Source organism: Schistocerca americana, chromosome 4, assembly GCF_021461395.2.
Source record: "Schistocerca americana isolate TAMUIC-IGC-003095 chromosome 4, iqSchAmer2.1, whole genome shotgun sequence".
Lineage (NCBI taxonomy): Eukaryota > Metazoa > Arthropoda > Insecta > Orthoptera > Acrididae > Schistocerca > Schistocerca americana.
This window is the reverse complement of record NC_060122.1, coordinates 766,373,520-766,394,726: the sequence shown is the minus strand read 5'-3', so window position 1 is coordinate 766,394,726 and position 21,207 is coordinate 766,373,520. Positions and strand designations below refer to the sequence as shown.

The 21,207-nt window shown below is 42.7% G+C and overlaps 1 protein-coding gene across 1 annotated transcript in view; it reads left to right on the top strand.

Moving 5' to 3' along the window:
- The first annotated feature begins 286 nt into the window (after nt 1–286).
- LOC124613200 (glycine-rich protein DOT1-like) overlaps nt 287–21,207 on the top strand; it is a 59,891-nt gene continuing 38,970 nt past the window's right edge. The window contains exon 1 of the mRNA XM_047141862.1: nt 287–336. Within this exon, the coding sequence (XP_046997818.1) occupies nt 319–336 (18 nt within the window). The 5' untranslated portion in view covers nt 287–318. The remainder of the gene's footprint in view (nt 337–21,207) is intronic.

Genomic DNA, 21,207 nt, shown 5'->3' with positions numbered 1-21,207 from the left:
GGTAACCCGGTGCTCCGCTAGAAGCATCGCATTGCACAGCGACCGGCAGCCCGCGGACATCCGAGCCGGCGATGGCCACTCTCGCCGCGCGCCGCGCTCCGAAAAACACGCGCTCTCGGCCGTGCTCTCCTCTGCTCTCCTCTCGTATTGTTGTCGGGCGGTGAGCGGCCTGCAAAAAGGCGGGCGGCGAGAGGCGCCGGCTGACGCCCCGTGGGGGTGGAGGCGGGCGGGGGCGGAGCGGCTATAAAGATGGGCCACGCGCCGGCCTGCGCACACGCCTCGCAGCAGCCACGCAGTACGCACGCCTCACCACAAGACATGCGGCTCGCGACGTTTGTGAGTACCAGTCTCCACGCTCCCAGCAGTTTCTGTTGCCGCAACTAGAGTTGCGTTCTACCAAAACTACGGTTCACCAGTTTTGCTACACTACACAAATGATCTAATAATGTGGTAAATGCAAGGATTACCATTAGTGGTGGTGGTGGGTAGTGTTTAACGTCTCGTCGACAACGAGGTCATTAGAGACGGAGCGCAAGCTCGGGTTAGGGAAGGATTGGGAAGGAAATCGGCCGTGCCCTTTCAAAGGAACCATCCCGGCATTTGCCTGAAACGATTTAGGGAAATCACGGAAAACCTAAATCAGGATGGCCGGAGACGGGATTGAACCGTCGTCCTCCCGAATGCGAGTCCAGTGTGCTAACCACTGCGCCACCTCGCTCGGTGATTACCATTAGTACTGGTAGAAATGGTAGGGAAAGAAACATAAATGAATGTGTAAGACAGGAGCTGGGAGCCGACAACTTCTCTTTGTCTTTTTTGTTTGTTTGTTTGTTTTGCACATAATTAGAGCTGCACATAATTCGTTGTTCGTTCATTGTTCATTTTATACTCTTACAGAATATACACTGCATTTCATAAGTAATAAAAATTAGTCGATCGTGTAACTTCTGCGCTTTTAAGTAGCCAAAACATTTACTTTTTCTGCAACTACAATTTACATGCACAAACATAAAAAATATATGATTATTGTTGTTATTTTGTGCTCAATAGAACGTTCTTTATCATGATCAAAGTCAGATTATCTCGATAATGTCCATAGATACGAAAGCTTTTATATAAATTCGACGAAGTTTTGTAGCGAAGTTTGATATATTTTCGTTTTGCATTTTTGTATATTGTATTTATGTTTAAGTAATTGCGTTTTCTAGCGCCGTATGATAAATCTGTATTGTTTTCAATTATTTTTACTACAACTTTCCTCTGTTTCACGTTAACAATCAAGAGTTTTTCGAATAAAATCTGAATTAAACATCGACAACTTCAGTTTTGCTATAAATACTGTTTACATCTACATCTACATCTACATGGTTACCCTGCAATTCACACTTAAGTGCCTGGCAGAGGGTTCATCGAACCATTTTCATACTACTTCTCTACCATTCCACTCTCGGATGACGCGTGCGAAAAAGGAACACCTAAATCTTTCCGTTCGATATCTGATTTCTCTTATTTTATTATTATGATCATTTCTCTCTACGTTGGCGGGTGTCAACAAAATATTTTCGCATTCGGAAGAGAAAGTTGGTGACTGAAATTTCGTAAATAGATCTCGCCGCAAAGAAATCCACCTTTGTTCCAGTGACTGCCACCCCAACTCGCGTATCGTATCAGTGGCACTCTCTCCCCTATTGCGCGATAACACGAAGCGAGCTGCCCTTCTTTGCACTTTTTCGATGTCCTCCGTCAATCCTACCTGGTAAGGATCCCATACCGCGCAGCAATATTCCAGCAGAGGACGGACAAGTGTAATGTAGGCTGTCTCTTTAGTGGGTTTGTCGCATCTTCTAAGTGTTCTGCCAACAAAGCGCAGTCTTTGTTTCGCCTTCCTCACAATATTTTCTATGTGGCCTTTCCAATTTAAGTTGCTCGTAATTGTAGTTCCTAGGTGTTTATTCGAAAGGGCCTATGACACTACCTTGCGGAACGCCAGATATCACTTCTGTTCTACTGGATGACTTACCATGTATCACTACGAACTGTGACCTCTCTGAGAGGAAATCACGAACCAGTCACACAACTGAGACGATACTCCATATGCAAGCAATTTGATTAATAGTCGCTTGTGAGGAAAGGTATCAAAAGGCTTCTGGAAATCTAGGAATATGGAATCGATCTGAAATCCCTTGTCGACAGCACTAATTACTTCATGGGAATAAAGAGCTAGCTCTGTTGCACAAGAACGATACTTTATGAATACGTGTTGGTTATGTATCAATATGTCATTTTCTTCAAGGTGATTCATAATGTTCGAGTACAGTATATGCTCCAAAATCCTACTGCAAATTGAGGTCAGTGATATTCTTAAGTAAAAGACAGGAGGATAACTACGTAAAAGAAAAAAAATGAATTGTTTATATATCCTTATTCAGTTTGTAGCCTGTTCACCGCTTTCGGTTCCTAGGGGAATCTAGTAGTATACTGATCGCGTACGTAAAGAAAGCTATCGTTATGAGGTAACACCCTAGGTATGTAACACATCCAACGTACAGGTAAAGTGGATACGACCTTAAGTGATCAAACCTACTAGGAAAACTACCGCAGTCTACACTTACTTATGGTAGTCTACGGTAGTTTTACAACTATAGCTGCAGTTGATGCATTATCATCTTACTTTCCAGACGCTACTAGTACTGTTTCGTTATTTTTTAAACTGTCTCTTGGATAAATTTGCGCATGTATGTCTGATAGAACAGACACTGTTGACGATTCACAACTGTACGAAATACTTCGAAATTAATTCGTTGAATGCGGTATCTTTGGCATCAGCTGTATTAGGTAGCTTTCTATTACCAAATAGTGAACTTTTTTGCCGGACAGGGAGTCGAACCCGAATTTCCTTTATCTTCAACAGTGCCCGTTCAGTCAGAATAGAAGGGCATGCGATGATAACAGCATTGGTCTCGAGTCCTCGTTGGCTCATTCTCCCTGTTGCGGGAATCCAAGTAATGTTGTGAGAGTTAAATGATGAATTTAATGGACTACGATAAAAGGACGTAGACGGTGTGACATACGGAAGTTTGCATCGGTCCGGGGAGCCGAAGTGGTTAAGGCGACCGACCGCGATGAGCCGGAAATGCGGTTTCGATTCCCGGTCCGGCACAAATTTTCATTATGTCAAATGGTTCAAATGGCTCTGAGCACTATGGGACTCAACTGCTGCGGTCATTAGTCCCCTGGAACTTAGAACTAGTTAAACCTAACTAACCTAAGGACATCACAAACATCCATGCCCGAGGCAGGATTCGAACCTGCGACCGTAGCGGTCTTGCGGTTCTAGACTGCAGCGCCTTTAACCGTACGGCCACTTCGGCCGGCGTTTCATTATGTCACTATTGGGTATTAGAGCTCTACCCAGTACAGCTGATGCCAAGGAATTCGCGGTAAGCGAATTAAGTCCGAAGTCTAGGATAAATGTTATGCGGATTTATTCGATGATTTCCTCTACTTCCCCTTCCTGTTTCACTCGCAGGTGGAGCGAGGGAAAAGCGACTATCAATATACCTGCGTTTCTCTCCGCGGTCTTTAAGTGAAATGTATGTTGGCCGCCGAAGAATCGTTCTGCAGTCAGCCGCAAAGACACATTCTCTAAATTTTCTCAATAGTTTCGGCATCGTAGAGCCTGCAGCGTAATATGGGTCACAGTATGATATTTTAATGAATTGTTAATTCCTGTAAGTTGGTTAGAGTTTATTATTCGTTCGTACTCTATGCTTGTTTCGGCGTTATGCCATTTTCTAGTACAACGTACAGTCATTATACATAGCATACATGTCGTCAAGTAGATGGTAGTTTACATAGAATATGTACAAAAGTGTACTTACGTTAAGTTGTTCATAATGTATGTACATACTGCAACTCTGTCTCGTCGCTATTTTCTGGCTGTCTTATATTGTGAAAAATTATGTATTTTTTGCAATGTTCGACAGCCGTTTCTATATTGACAACCTTACAGCTTGATCCAGAGACGTTGTATGTTTAAACAGTGTGCACAAACAGCATCTCTGGATCAAGCTGTAAGGCTGTCAATGTAGAAGCAGCTGTCAAATATTACAAAAAATACGTAATCATTCAAAATATAAGACAGCAAGAAAATTAGGAGCGCATAGAAATCCAGTATATAGCTAAATACGTTATAACAACGTAATGTAAGTAAAACTGTATCAAATTAATAAGCTGTCAAAATAGAACCAACTGTCAAATCTTATGAAAAACATAATTATTTGTAATATCAGACACTAAGAAAACAGTGACCAGTCACAGATGCAGTATATAAACGAAAAACTTAACATAAGTATACCTTTGTAAACTACCATCTAATTGATGACGTGTGTACATTGTGTAATTATTGCAGGTTGTACAAGAAACTGGCAATAACGCGAAATAAGCTTGTAATACGATAGAATAATACACTATAAGCAGCTAACAGGAATGAACTATTCATTTCTCAACAGCGTTTCTCGAAAAGAACGTCGGCTTCCCTCCAGAGATTCCCGTTTGAAATAACGAAGCATCTCCGCAACACTCGCTTATTGATCGAAGCTAACAGTAACAAATCTAGCAGCACACTTCTGAATTGCTTCGCTGTCTTCCTTTAATCCGATCTGATACGAATTCCTCACTCGAACATTACTCAAGAATGGCTCTATTCGTCATCTCCTCCATAGATGAGCTACATTTCCCTAAAGTTCTCGAAATAAACCGAAGTCTACTATTTGCCTTCCCTATTACCGACCTTAACGTGACCATACCAGTTCGTAGCTTTGCAACGTTATTTACTCTTCCTGACTGCGACAAGCAGTACACCAACAATTATTCGAACTTTACACGGTTATTTTTCCTATTCATCTGCATTAGCCTACATTTTTTCGCATTTACAGAAAGCTGCCATTCATCATAGCGAATAGGTCGTATGGTACTTTATTTTGTTGGCAGAATTTTTTTTATGGAAACGTTATGAAGTCACGGGTCCTCCATATACTGTCCGAAATTATGTTGATATCTGTAACGGAGGACTATTACTAGCAATGTTGATTCAATTATTTCTTCGATATTATATTATTTTATTTCTGTATCCTTCCAGCATGAAATGCTGGGTGCTATCACGTCTAAAGATGTTGCTGAACATTCTGATCTCAACGGTTTCTTTGACGACAGAATTCCTGTAGGTAGATGTATGGGATAAGATTTCTGTTTATCAAAATAATCGTCTGTTTATCAGGCTGTGTTCAGCAACATCAAATTTGTCAACGTCGTTATATTTGATGTGGCATCAACGCTCTGTGCAGATTTCTGAAATCATACGTATGAACTGACTATGTGAGTGCAGTATCATTAACGTTGGTGAGTCATAGTTCCTCAGAAAACATATCTCGATAAACTGCATTTGCCCAGACGCGTGGATGCAGGGTGATAAGCGTAAAGAATGTTAGCTTGAATATTGTGCCGTTTATGAAAGTGTTAGACCTTTCTCTGTCATCAATATTGAAGAATTTCAAAAGCAAGCTGAGTGCATACTCTTATCCTCCTATGGAGATAAGAGTACCCAAACAACGCTCTTATTGCGTCTGTCTTAAGAATAAAATGCATTTGTATTAACAACGATAAGTATGAAACTTCCTGGCAGATTAAAACTGTGTGCCCGACCGAGACTCGAACTCGGGACCTTTGCCTTTCGCGGGCAAGTACTCTACCATCTGAGCTACCGATGCACGACTCACGCCCGGTACTCACAGCTTTACTTCTGCCAGTACCTCGTCTCCTACCTTCCAAACTTTACTTTGGAAACGATAAGTATGTTGGTACTTAAATCAAGGATTGGTGTATAAATACTTAGCATACACAAATACTCTTACATTTTTCCCTGAACTTCATATCTTTACCAGAAATTTCCTCACACACTTAACTTAGTTGGTTAACTTAATTAGTGACTTAGCTGTAATCAGCGAGTGCGCTATTTCATTAGCACAGAAGATGGCTCAGCCTTCCATATGGGGAGGTATGAGGATTCATTATCAGAGAGCTGGAACGATAGGTCACTTCTAAAGGGAACGCCAAAATAAACGACATGGTTACTGGAATCACCGAGGAAGAATGTAAAGGATGTTGCCAGGAATTGAAATGTTCCCCCAACAAGTGTTAGCGGATTTCGTGACTGTGTTTTCGCGCAGCAGCACTGAGACGATTTTATCGATGCTTAATAGACACTGCGATTACAATGAAATTAATATCTCTGTAATTCTATTATCTGTGTAATTTTAAGTGAACAAAGACCGGCAACATTTTGCTCTCTCTCGTCCTAGTCAGCCATTGTCTGGTACGGTCAACAAATTATTGCTTGTCCAACATTATGTAGAGGTTTTGTTATTTGTGCTTATTTTGCATAATAATAACTGTTTGATATCATTGTATTTGTTATTACGACTAATCATACCTTTTTTCCTCAGCTTTTTTCATGAATTCGATAGTTAAATGTGGCTTGGTTTGTATGGGGATGTCTGTTAGTGAATGATCACGTCTTAACGGCACCAATCAGTGCAATAAGTTTGGTTTGTCTTCAGAATAGAACCTGCATCTAAAGTTTCACTTTTCACAAAACAAAATCTGATAGTTTTTAGGCGTATATCATGTCCCAAAATTATATGCGCCAACAGACAATCCCGGTAGAGGTGCCTAGCTAAAAAGAAAGATATGAATCATGATGGTGGTATTTAAATTCCAATTTTAATATTTAAAAAAATGTTTTTACATGATTTTTCAAGTACGTAGTTTCTATTGATTTAATTGAAGGTTCAGTTAGCCAAAGCCAGAATAATATAAAATTAAATAATAATTTCAAAACAAAATAATAAAAATAAAAAATAATAATATATTAAAAACCACCATTAAAATAGCGATCGTGACATTATAGAAAGTTTCGAAAAGTCGATCTTTTGACAAACGATGAGGACTTTCATATCGATAAAAAAACGTGCCAATATTAAAAGAAATTCCTTTTGCTGCAAATATCAAATATTCATTTTCCACGTTAGAAAGATGTTTTGCACAAGACCCTGTGCGAAATGAGTTTTACTGGATTATATCTGACAATAAACGGGAAGTGGCCTTTTTAAAGTCGCTACCTCAATAGGTATTAACGGAACGCATGTAATATCTGTTTATTGTCCCTTGGTGCGTCCGCCTGCCTGTTAAGACCCCGTTTTCTAGGGAGTGGATAGAAGTGTCAAGCTGAAATTTATGCCGAATACCAAGGTGTAAAAATTAAGCTTCTAGGCCATTGCAGTCAAAGGATACGGCCATTTAGGTTACATATTTTGACATTCGCAAACTCATTCATCAAAACCTTTATTGTACTTCACTTTGATGTAGGATCATGAAATTTAGCCAGTAGCAAGGTTTCGCTGTGTAAATACAAGAAAAAATCCGAAAATTGTTAATCTGAAATTATATCCCATAAAAATACACTCCTGGAAATGGAAAAAAGAACACATTGACACCGGTGTGTCAGACCCACCATACTTGCTCCGGACACTGCGAGCAATGATCACACGCACGGCACAGCGGACACACCAGGAACCGCGGTGTTGGCCGTCGAATGGCGCTAGCTGCGCAGCATTTGTGCACCGCCGCCGTCAGTGTCAGCCAGTTTGCCGTGGCATACGGAGCTCCATCGCAGTCTTTAACACTGGTAGCATGCCGCGACAGCGTGGACGTGAACCGTATGTGCAGTTGACGGACTTTGAGCGAGGGCGTATAGTGGGCATGCGGGAGGCCGGGTGGACGTACCGCCGAATTGCTCAACACGTGGGGCGTGAGGTCTCCACAGTACATCGATGTTTTCGTCAGTAGTCGGCGGAAGGTGCACGTGCCCATCGACCTGGGACCGGACCGCAGCGACGCACGGATGCACGCCAAGACCGTAGGATCCTACGCAGTGCCGTAGGGGACCGCACCGCCACTTCCCAGCAAATTAGGGACACTGTTGCTCCTGGGGTATCGGCGAGGACCATTCGCAACCGTCTCCATGAAGCTGGGCTACGTGTCCCGCACACCGTTAGGCCGTCTTCCGCTCACGCCCCAACATCGTCCAGCCCGCCTCCAGTGGTGTCGCGACAGGCGTGAATGGAGGGACGAATGGAGACGTGTCGTCTTCAGCGATGAGAGTCGCTTCTGCCTTGGTGCCAATGATGGTCGTATGCGTGTTTGGCGCCGTGCAGGTGAGCGCCACAATCAGGACTGCATACGACCGAGGCACACAGGGCCAACACCCGGCATCATGGTGTGGGGAGCGATCTCCTACACTGGCCGTACACCACTGGTGATCGTCGAGGGGACACTGAATAGTGCACGGTACATCCAAACCGTCATCGAACCCATCGTTCTACCATTCCTAGACCGGCAAGGGAACTTGCTGTTCCAACAGGACAATGCACGTCCGCATGTCCCGTGCCACCCAACGTGCTCTAGAAGGTGTAAGTCAACTACCCTGGCCAGCAAGATCTCCGGATCTGTCCCCCATTGAGCATGTTTGGGACTGGATGAAGCGTCGTCTCACGCGGTCTGCACGTCCAGCACGAACGCTGGTCCAACTGAGGCGCCAGGTGGAAATGGCATGGCAAGCCGTTCCACAGGACTACATCCAGCATCTCTACGATCGTCTCCATGGGAGAATAGCAGCCTGCATTGCTGCGAAAGGTGGATATACACTGTACTAGTGCCGACATTGTGCATGCTCTGTTGCCTGTGTCTATGTGCCTGTGGTTCTGTCAGTGTGATCATGTGATGTATCTGACCCCAGGAATGTGTCAATAAAGTTTCCCCTTCCTGGGACAATGAATTCACGGTGTTCTTATTTCAATTTCCAGGAGTGTATTTTTGGTGTTTTTTGTCTGTCTATCCACATGTTAAGACCTTTTTTCCTCGTGAATGGGTAGAGACATCAAGTTGAAATGTATGTCACTTATGTTTAGGGTCCCTTTGCGGTGTAAAAAGTTTAAGTTCCTAGGTCAATGCAATTAGTAGATATGAAAATTTTATGATAGTCGCAAACTCATTCATAATAAACTATAGGGCATTTCCAGTTTTTGTAGAATCATAAAATATGGCAGTGAGTAAGGTTTCACAATACTAGTAAAGGAAAAAATCAGAAAACTGTTAATTTTGTTATTACATCACACACAAATATTTTTTACCGTTACAAAGGTACACTGCATTCGTAATCCATCAGAAATCTCAGGAACTACTGTAGTGAATTTGATCTGATTTTTAGTAGTAGGTAGAGTGATTCATAAGCAAGATTTGTATATATAATTTATAAATGTATCGTTCTAATTCGCTGAGCAGCGATGAACTGAAATCTCCTGCCGCTTTGGGAACGATGCTTTCCGATCTAGCGGTGATAGGCGCAAGGCTGCCAAACTACCACACCACGCCGACGATAACACCACTGGTCCTTTACACAGTTTTCATTCTACATTCAGAATTTCCCTGACACTCTATGCCTGTGACGTGTACACCATCTACAATATTTCAAAACAAAGTATAGTGGTTGTTGTCGTCGTGTGGCTAGGGCCTCCCGTCGGGTAAACCGTACGCCGGGTGCAAGTCTTTAGATTAGACGACGCCACTTCAGCGAGTTGCGCGTCGATGGGAATGAAATGATGATGATTAGGACAACACAACACTCAGTCCCGGAGCGGAGAAAATCTCCGAGCCAGCCGGGAATCTAACCCGGACCCTTGGAATTGACATTCTGTCGCGCTGACCACTCAGCTACCGGGTCGGACAGTATCGTGGTGACTGATGCAGGACTGCATTTCCATTGTTTGGGATGAGGTTCTGGTATCCCATAAAATGTCTGCTGAAGCGTTTCACAGAGCAGAACAGGTCTGTGGCCGGTTGTACCATTTCCTTCTGTGCAGACTGCCGTCAAATCTTACCAGTAATCGCAACAGGAACGAGAGCAGCAAAGGCAACACATTTGTAATTTCCAGTTAGCATAGCACTTAATCGTTCTGTCTTTCTTTCGCTTACGCCATAGTCCCACAGTAATCGCAGGGTCGGCGTGGTTACAACGGATTTGGCAATGTTAGTTTTAGGGATGGCCAGATTCCCTTCCTGCCGCCACCCCGTACCTCCCCCTTCCCCCTTCCCCCCTCCCCCCCCCCCCCCCCCGGAGGGACGGACGGAACCAGTGTACCCCAACTGTCTGCGTCTACTGTAAAGCGTGAAATAGTGCGGACATGTTTCAGATGTCTACGACGCGTGTAACTGAGGCGGAACGTGGGGACCAGCCCGGTATTCACCTAGCGGGATGTGGAAAACTGCCTAAAAACCACATTCAGGCTGGCTGGCACACCGGCCCACGTCGTTAATCCGCCGGGAGGTTTCGATCTGGGGCCGGCGCGCCTACCCGAATCCAGGAAGAAGCGCAGTAGCGCTCTCGGCTACCCTGGCGGGTTAGCATAGCACGTTAATATAACTCCCAAATTGATGACATAAATGGAAAAGTACAACAGCAAATGCAAAATGACACAAAAATTTCAACTTAAAATTGGACCATTCTCGAAAGAGTTGGGATTCCTGGAAGCGATACCTTCCCAGTACCGATATCAATAACTCACAAAAATCATCGAGATCCTTAATTCCTGGGTGGACGATCTATTTATTATTATTATTATTATTCGTTACAGTCAACTTTGGACTACGCTAAGCATCAGTCATTTCTTGTGCTTTTTCTTGCGTTCTTCCCAGTACTTCTTCATTTTTTCTGAGTGGGCTTCTTTACGTTCTTGCGACCAGGTTGTTCCCGTCTTCTTTGATTGCGTTCGGTCTTTGAATCCCTGTATTTTGTTGATGGCATTCCTATATTCCATTCTGTTGTAAACTGTCTCTGGTATAATGTTCATTTCTGCAATGTCTTCTTTTACTTCTTTCAACCAGTTAATTTGTGTCTTTCTGCTTTCCATGTATTCCAGGATTTTCTTTGCCGTTCTTTCTGGTGCCATTCTTTTGACATGCCCATAGAAACTCAGTCTTCTCTTTTTAAAGGATGTTGTCAGTTTTTCAATTTTCTCGTATAACTCTTTATTGGATCGCAATTTATAATCCTGTCCATCCTTTTTAGGTCCTAAGATCTTTCTCAGTATTTTTCTCTCTTTTATTTCCAATTTCTCCAACAGACGTTTTCTGTTCAGTGGGATGCATTCAATCGCATACAAACTTTCTGGTTTTATTACCGCATTGTAGTGCCTGAGCTTGGCATTGATGGAGATCGACTTTTTATTGTATACATTTCGGCATAGCTGGTATGCCGTTTCCATCTTTATTGCTCTTTCCTGTAGTGAAACATTTGGTAACCCTGTCGGTGTAATCCATTCCCCTAGATACTTAAATTTATGAACTCTCTTAATTATTCCATATTTAGTTTGCAATGTCTGTGTTGGGTCTGTTTTGTCCTGTATCATCAGTTCCGTCTTTTCATACGATATTTGTAGACCTGTCTTCTCAGCGATCTCATGCAGCATTTCTATCTGAATCTTTGCTGTTTCGATGTCATCTGTCAATATTGCCATGTCATCAGCAAATGCCAGACATTCAATTTTTGTTTTATTTCTTCCTAACGTTATCCCATTTTTCACTCCAGCTTCTGCCATCTTCTTTCTCCATTCCCTGACCACTTTTTCAAGGACAATGTTAAACAACAGCGGGCAGAGCCCATCCCCTTGTCTAACACCTGTTCCAATTACAAACGGTTGTGACAATCTACCCAAAAACTTCACTTGCGATTTTGTTCCCGTAAGGGTTTCCTGGATTAGACTTCTGCTTTTATCATCAATCCCAAATTCTTCTAATGTGTTAATCAGCGTTGGTCTATCAATAGAATCATATGCTTTTTTGAAGTCTATGAATGTAATTACTAGATTTTTCGATGTGCGTGCGCGAAGTTGTATTATGGAGAGTAGACTGAATATCTGTTCACTGCATGATCTTCCTTTTCTAAACCCAGCCTGATATTCACCCAGTTCTTTCTCTACCTGATTTTCAATCCTGTTTTGTAGTGCCTTGGATAGGATCTTATAGGCCACTGATAACAATGAGATACCTCTGTAGTTATTTGCATTTGTCTTGGCACCCTTCTTATGTAACGGATGAATCAATGCTGTCTTCCATTCCTCCGGAATCTTCTCTGTATTCCAAATCTCTTCAAACAGCGCCTCGAAATTATTTATTAAGTTTTCTCCTGCGTATTTCAGTAGTTCCGCGACTAACGAATCTTTACCAGATGCTTTATTGTTTTTCAATCCTTTCAAGATCTCTTTAATTTCTTCTTTATTAGGTGGTTCAGAGTCTGGTAGCTTATTCTTAGGCTTCTCAAATGTCAAGGTTTCATCAGGTCTTTTGCAGCTTAGCAGCGTTTCAAAGTAGTTCGCTAGGTGTTGGCAATTTTGTTCCACGCTGGTGATCAGATTTCCTTTTTCATCTTTGAAGCAGAGTGTCGGTGGTTTATATCTTGTTATTGTAGTTCTGAATGTTTGAAAGAAATTGCGTGTATTATTCTTAGAAAATTCATCTTGTATTTTCTGTATTTGTTGTGTGTCATATTTCCTTCGTTCACTTTTAATGATTTTCGTCGTTTCACGTCTTTGCGTTTTGAACTGCTCCCAGTCAGTTGGCCTTTTGGTTGAGTTGTATTTCTCCCAAGTTCTGGCTCTTTTCTGTAGTGCTTTCTCACAGACCTCATTCCACCAGGGATGCTTTTTCTTTTTGGTTAGTAAAATTGTTTGTTCTGCTGCGTCTCGTATTGAGGTTGCAATTTCTTCCCATTTGTGACTTTTGATTATATCTGTCTTTTCCTTGTAGTCGTCTAAGACTTGCTGATTGAGCATTAAGTCCTGTACTCTGTATTTGGCTATTTTTGTTTCGTCACTCTTGTGACTTCTTTCTGGTGTTAATTTCATCTTAATTTTGGTCAGATAATGGTCAGAATCAAAGTTGGCCCCTTTCACCACCTGTACATCTTGAATGTCCCTTGAATTATCGTAACTTATTGCCACGTGATCAATCTGGAACTCGCCAAGTAATTTGTTCGGTGATTTCCATGTTGTTTGTTTTTTGGGATTCTTCTGGAATTTGGTTGTCATAATGTTCAATTTGAATTTCTCACAAAACTCTACTAATCTCTGGCCATTCATGTTAGTTTTAGTGTGTGCTGTAAACCTCCCTGTGCTTTTTGATAATTCGTTTCTTCCAATTTGTGCATTAAAGTCTCCTAACAGAATTGTAGTGTGTTGCTCAGGGATCTTCCCTATTGTTTCTTCCAGTTCCTCCCAAAATGTCTGCACTTTCTCTGGATTTTGTTGGTTGTCTTTATTTATTGGTGCATGGGCATTTATAAGTGTGTACTTTTTATTTTTATTTCTGAATGTTATCAATGATATTCTTGGTGATTTAGATTTAAATTCTAGTACCTTAGTAGAAAATGAGTTATGTATCACAAATGCTGTGCCATATACCCGAAGACCTTTTGTATTCTTTACTATCTGTGCTGGTTTCCCTTTATAAATCCTGTACTGGTCTGCCTGTACTGTATCCTCATCTGGGTATCTTGTTTCTTGTATAGCCAGAACTTTTAGTTTGTGTTCATCCATTAGTTTTGTCAGTTCTTTTTGTTTACCTGTTCTCAGCATTGAGTTCACGTTCAGTGTTCCTATGAACGTTTGATGTCTGTTCCTATGTTTAGCGTTAGGGATCCTAGGACCCTCCGACTGGTCTGTTGCGCAATGATGCTGGGCCCCCGGATCCGAATGCCCAGCTTCGGTGGTATTACCACCACGGGGAGGAAACTTTCTCATTGCACCTTCCATTTCTGATACTTGGTTAAAGCTGTTGTTTCCAGAGGTATACACCTCCTTCCACTAAGACTTAGTTCGCTACACTAAGAAGTTAATTCAGGCCGCTCCTCTGGAGTACAGACGCCTTTCGCAGCCGCTTCTCTGAAGTACAGACGCTGCTGATTGAAGATAACTCTTCCGCTCCAAAAGCCGTTGGGACATATAGTGTCTTCTTCCGCCTTCTGGACCGTTGGTTAATCTTCACCTCTTCCGCCAGTTCCGCCGTTCCGATGATCTTCATCTCCGCCTTCACTGCCGTTGAGGTCTTCACCGTTACCCTGGCAAGGGACCCTTACGAGGTACTATCACCCGGGCCAGGTGAACCAAGGTTTTTTAACGAGGTTGTTACTCCTCCCCCTCCTCCTTTTTCAACCGGGCTTGGGACCGGCTTTGGCGGAGTTGGACGATCTATTTATATATAGATAATTAAGTTTTTACGGAACTCTCTGAGTGGGAACCCTACTCATCTGTTTTTTTCTATTATTTAAAACAAACACTAACTCACTGAACTGTTATATGGTTCCATTTGTCAACATGTTTTGTATTTCCACACTGACAAACGACAGCTTATAAAAAAAGCGTCTATGATGTCGCCAGATAATAGCCAAGATGGTGTAACTGGCCAACTGTCGATGAAATAAAGTATTTGCTTCAGATAAAACAATATCTCCATGTATGGAAATGCGTTCTTTCGAGAAAAAGAAACTAAATTTTCTGCTAGTAATTGATGTAACAGGGAAATTTGAAGAAGGATACATTTGCTGTAATTACGTAAGTCACAAATTCTGTCAGTCAAACGATTTTTGTTCGTATTTTAGTGTATTTCAATCTATAGTGAGTGTGTGAATTCCTAAAGGACCAAACTGCTGAGGTCATCGGTCCTTAGACTTAATACTTAAAGTAACTTATGCTAAGAGCAACACACACACATGCCCGAAGGGGGACTCGAACCTCCGGCGGGAGAGGCCGGGTAATCGGTGACATGGCGCCTCAAACCGCGCGGCCACTCCGCGCGACCAATCTATAGTGTTATCATTTGTAACAAGAGAATCACGTAATGTATTTCCTATACTGCAAAATATTTGTGAAAAATAAACACTCCCTGAACGTCGTTGCGTATGTCGCCCCTGATTAAATACCCACGCCACGGAAGTGCCGGGATAATCTCCTGGTGGAACAGCCTGGTCGTGCTCGTTGCTACGTAGCTGACCAAGCGCCTTGCGAGCGCGCTTTCTCACTTCTCAGCTCAGCACCAGCATGTTCAGTACGTGATTATTTTCAAGACGGGCGAAAGGAGGAAGGCTGTAAATAGGAGAGAAACAGATGTCACTGCCCGGGGCGTAGTGCGGCTCGCTTGAGAGTTTCTAGGATGCGGTGGCAGGAGACAGCACTTACCGGCGTTTTGCACGTGGTCTGTTACGTCCAAATGACTGTGGACCAGGTTCTGTTGTGCCTACTATGCCTTTGTCCCTGTAAGTTGTTGTTTTGGCTTCTTTTCAGTGATGTAACGTTAGGGTATCAGCTAACTTAGAAAAGAATCTACCTAGCCTAGCGTGTAGGCAGGGCCAGTTTAAGGTCACATATGTCAGGTAGCACTGATGAATATTGCGGAACACCCTACTAACGAACCACTTTCACCACTCACAGAACAACAGCGAACTTGGAAGAACCACTCCCGGAAGCTGTGGCAACGAACCAGGAACTCGGCCTATCGTCGACAGCTACACAGGCTCGAAAAGCAACTTAGGCGAAGATTATTGGAATGGTGTACGTAAAGGTGGGAAGAGAAGATGTCCACCCTCCTACTACAGACAAAAGATGAATGGAAATTAGTTAAAACTATAAGAACCGACCGAACTCCAGTAAAACCAATCCAAACCCCGCAGGGACTAACCGCAGACCCACTGACCAAAGCGGAAACATTTGCAACAACCTTCAAACAGCAGGTAATTTTACTGAGGGAACCATTAAGCGTAGGCCAAAGACAGTACGAATATACGTCTAACCAGCTTGTGAACCGCGGTATGGCAACAGACGACAGATCGCGTCCAAGACTCACTACACCAAGTCAGGCAAGAACGGGAATCAAGAAACTACAGGCGAGTAAGACGCCAGCCATTGACAAAATAAGCGAACTCCACTTGGAGAACTTGCCAAGAAAACCGCTCGTGCTGTTAACCAGAACTTACAACAGTTGCCACCTGAACAACTTTTTTTTCCATTTTTTTTTCATCAGTCCTCTGACTGGTTTGATGCGGCCCGCCACGAATTCCTCTCCTGTGCTAAACCCTTCATCTCAGAGTAGCACTTGCAACCTACGTTCTCAATTATTTTCTGGATTTATTTCAACCTCAGTCTTCCTCTACAGTTTTTGCCTTATACAGCTCCCTCTGGTACTATGGAAGTCATTCCCTCATGACTTAAAAGATGTCCTATCATCCTGTCCCTTCTCCTTATCAGTGTTTTCCACATGTTTCTTTCCTCTGCGATTTTGCGCATAACCTCCTCATTCCTTACCTTATCAGTCCATCTTATTTTCAACATTCGTCTGCAGCACCACATCTCAAATACTTCGATTCTCTTTGGTTCTGGTTTTCCCACAGTCCATGTTTCACTACCATACAATGCTGTACTCCAGACGCACATTCTCAGAAATTTCTTCCTCATATTAAGGCCGATATTTGGTATTAGTAGACTTCTCTTGGCCAGGATTGTCCTGTTTGCCATTGCTAGTCTGCCTTTGATGTCCACCTTGGTCCGCCCGCCATTGCTTATTTTTCTGCCTAGGTAGCATAATTCCTTAGCTTCATCTACTTTGTGAGCATCAATCCTGATGTTAAGTTTCTCGCTGTTCCCATTTCTACTACTTCTCATTACCTTCGTATTTCTTCGATTTACTCTCAATCCATACTCTGTACTCATTAGACTCTTGATTCCGTTCAGTAGATCATGTAATTCTTCTTCACTTTCACTCAAGATAGCAATATCATCATTGATATCCTTTCACCTTGGATTTTAATTCCAGTCCTGAACCTTTCTTTTATTTCCACCATTGCTTCCTCGATGTTCAGATTGAACAGTAGGGGCGAAAGGCTACATCCTTGTCTTACACCCTTTTTGATACGAGCACTTCGTTCTTGGTCGTTCACTCTTGGCTGTTGTACATGTTGTATATGACCCGTCTCTCCCTATGGCTTACCCCCACTTTTTTCAGAATTTCGAACAGCTTGCACCATTTTATATTGTCGAACGCTTTTTCCAGGTCGACAAATCCTATGAACGTGTCTTGATTTTTCTTTAGTCTTGCTTCCATCATTAACCGCAACGTCAGAATTGCCTCTCTGGTGCCTTTACCTTTCCCCAAAACCAAACTGATCGTCAAGTCGCACATCCTCAATTTTCTTTTCCATTCTTCTGTATATTATTCTTGTAAGCAGCTTCGATGCATGAGCTGTTAAGCTGATTGTGCGATAATTCTCGCACTTGTCAGCTCTTACCGTCTTCGGAATTGTGTGGATGATGCTTTTCCGAAAGTCAGATGGGATGTCGCCAGACTCATATATTCTACACACCAACGTGAATAGTCGTTTTGCTGCCACTTCCCCCAATGAGTTTAGAAATTCTGATTGAATGTTATCTATCACTTCTGTCTTATTTGATCTCAAGTCCTCCAAAGCTCTTTTAAATCTGATTCCACTACTGGGTCTCCTGTCTTTTTTAAATCCACTCCTGTTTCTTCTTCTATCACATCAGACAAATCTTCCCCCCTCACAGAGGCTTTCAATGTACTCTTCCCACCTATCCCCTCTCTCCTCTGCATTTAGCAGTGAAATTCCAGTTGAACTCTGAATGTTATCACCCTTGCTTTTAATATCACCGAAGGCATTGGCAGCCGTAGACTTCCGGCATAAGAAGTCACCATCATTCTGCCAACGGCCTCGTCAAAGAGGGCGAAGGAGCGGACAGAGGTTCAGGGCACTTTCTTGTCTTAGAGGTGGGAAATTGCCCCTAAAGACGGAAGAATCAACGGCATGAGGATGCAAAGGCTATGGAGATCACTGCATTAAAGACACGTAACGTGTATCCACAGGACATATGGGCTGTAATTGAAGAAGTGTCATGATGATCTCTCCATTGTCAAAAGATTCCGGAATAGTCCCTCATCCGGATCTCTAGGAGGGGACTGCCAAGGGGGAGGTGACGATGAGAAAAAGACTGAATAATCAACGAAAGGATAACGTTCTACGAGTCGGGGCGTGCGTGGAATGTCAGAAGCTCCAACGTGGTAGGGAACTAGATAATCTGAAAAGGGAAATGCAAAGGCTCAATCTACATGTAGTAGGTGTCAGTGAAGTGAAATGGAAATAAGACAAGGATTTCTGGTCAGATTGTCATATGAGTATAAGGTAATACCAACAGCAGCAGAAAATGGTACAACGGGAGTAGGATTCGTTATGAATAGGAAGGTAGGGCATAGAGTGTGTTACTGGGAACATTTCAGTGATAGGGCTGTTCTTATCAGAATCGACAGCAAACCAACACCAACAACGATAGTTCAGGTATACATGCCGACGTCGCAAGCTGAAGACGAAGAGATAGAGAATGTGTATGAGGATATTGAAAGGGTAATACAGCATGTAAAGGGAGATGAAAGTCTAATAGTCATGGGGAACTTGAATGCAGTTGTAGGGGAAGGTGTAGAAGAAAAGGTCACAGGAGAATATGGGCTTGGGACAAGTAGTAAGCGAGGAGACAGACTAATTGAGTTTTGTAACACGTTTCAGCTAGTAATAGTGAATACTGTGTTCAGGAATCACAAGAGGAGGAGGTTTACTTGGAAAAGGCCGGGTGATACGAGAAGATTTCAGTTGTATTACATCATTGTCAGACAGAGATTTCGAAATCAATACTGGATTGTAAGATGTACCCAGGAGCAGATATAGACTCATATCACAATATAGTAGTGATGAAGTGTAGGCTGAAGTTTAAGACATTAGCCAGGAAGTATCAATAAGCAAAGAAGGCAGTACTAAGGAATGACGAGATATGGTTGAAGTTCTCTAAGGCTATAGATACAGCAATAAGGCGTAGCTCAATAGACAGTACAGCTGAAGAGGAATGGACATCTCTAAAAACGGACATTACAGAAGTTGGGAAGGAAAACATAGGTACACAGAAGGTAACTGCGAAGAAACGATGGGTAACGAAGATATACTTCAATTGATCGATGAAAGGAGGAAATACAAAAATATTCCGTGAAACTCTGGAATAGAGAAATACAAGTCACTGAGGAATGTAATAAATAGGAAGTGCAGGGAAGCTAAGACGAAATGGATACAGGAAAAATGCGAAGACATCGGAAAAAGGAAGAAAAGCGTACAGCAGGCACTGCAGTCATGGACTGTGCGGCTTGGTCCCGGCGGAGGTTCGAGTCCTCCCTCGGGCATGGGTGTGTGAGTTTGTCCTAAGGATAATTTAGGGTAAGTAGTGTGTAAGCTTAGGGACTGATGACCTTAGCAGTTAAGTCCCATAAGATTTCACACACATTTGAACATTTTTTTGAAAGCATACAGGAAAGTCAAAACTATTTTCCTACATCCTGGAAAATCACTAAAATAGTGCCTATCCCAACGCCATGGAAGGATGCAACAATAGCTACAAATTACAGACCTATTAACCTCCTTAGCGGAATGAGCAAAACCTTCGAAAGGATTAGCTACTCCCGTATCCTTGAACCTCTAGTGGCTGGTGGTACGATCCGGGCAGAACAATGCGATTTTCAACTGAAATTGTCAGCAGAGCCGCAATTGTTACGTCTAGCAGAACACATTACAAAGAAGCTTGACATAATCAGTGCCACCGCTGCACTTTTTCTTGACGTAGTAAAAGCGTATTACCAGGTTTGGGAAGAACACCTAATCCGGAAACTGGAATAACAAATGCCAATTCCATCTTGTTACATCAAACTAATTGTTAATTACCCGACAGATAGAAAAATGGTAGCAACAATCGAAGGCCAATCATCCGACGCCCATCCGGCAAGAGCGCGGCTGCCCCAAGTATCGGTTCTCTCATCCTTATTATTCAATATTTACGTCAACGAAATGCAAACAGTTGTTGGAGTGCAAATAGCACAGTTTTATGATGATACGGCCTACTTCACCACAGGAAGACACATCCGAACCAGTATCAGACGACTGCAAGAAAACTCGACGCTACAGCGACATGGTGCAAGATTAACAAATCACGGTTAAACCCAGCTAAGACGATTGCCATTTACTTCAGTAAAAACGCCCGCAGATGCCTGTTACACTGAGACTGAATGGACAAGACAGTACATGGAGTGCTAAGGCGACGTACTTAGGGGTTACCCAGGACAGACAATTCTTCCTCCTTAAAAATAAAGAAGACCTTAGAAACAAAGCTATTGGAATGGCTAAGAAACTTTTCTCCTTTTTTAAAAGCTCTGACCCAAGCACCATAGCCAAATTACGACTGTATAATACCACAGTCCTTTCAGAAATGCTGTCCGGCAACTCGTTAGGAGTATGGCTAGCCAAACACAGATAAACCGCCTCCAAGTAGTACAAAATGTGATACTTCGATGGGTAATTGTTGCCAGCCGTTATACCAGAATAATAAATGAAAAGCTCTAGTTTACTTTTGTTCTGCAGTTCACTCTAGAGTAAAAGCAAAGTAGCACTTTTCATTTATTATAATGTTGTTCTATCAAGAACCGACGGAAGCCAAGAACCGACGGAAGATTCAGTTAACACCAGAATGGTTGATCTATATAACAAACTCCATATGGGCACAACAAATGAAATGATTAGAAAGCGGTTGACAAAGTTAGATAATAAAGTAGACAACCTGAAAGACTCAATGTATCATATACGAGAGGTAGGACAATGCCGCTCCCACGGCAGCGTTCAAATGGTTCAAATGGCTCTGAACACTATGGGACTTAACATCTATGGTCATCAGTCCCCCAGAACTTAGAACTACTTAAACCTAACGAACCTAAGGACATCACACAACACCCAGTCATCACGAGGCAGAGAAAACCCCTGACCCCGCCGGGAATCGAACCAGGGAACCCGGGTGCGGAAGCGAGAACGCTACCGCACGACCACGAGCTGCGGACATGGCAGCGTTATAAATTACCGGAACCATCAGTGCAATGAAAATGTGAACTACTACATTAACTGGAGGTATCTAACAGACCAACACAAAGGCCCTGATAAGTCATTACCAAAAG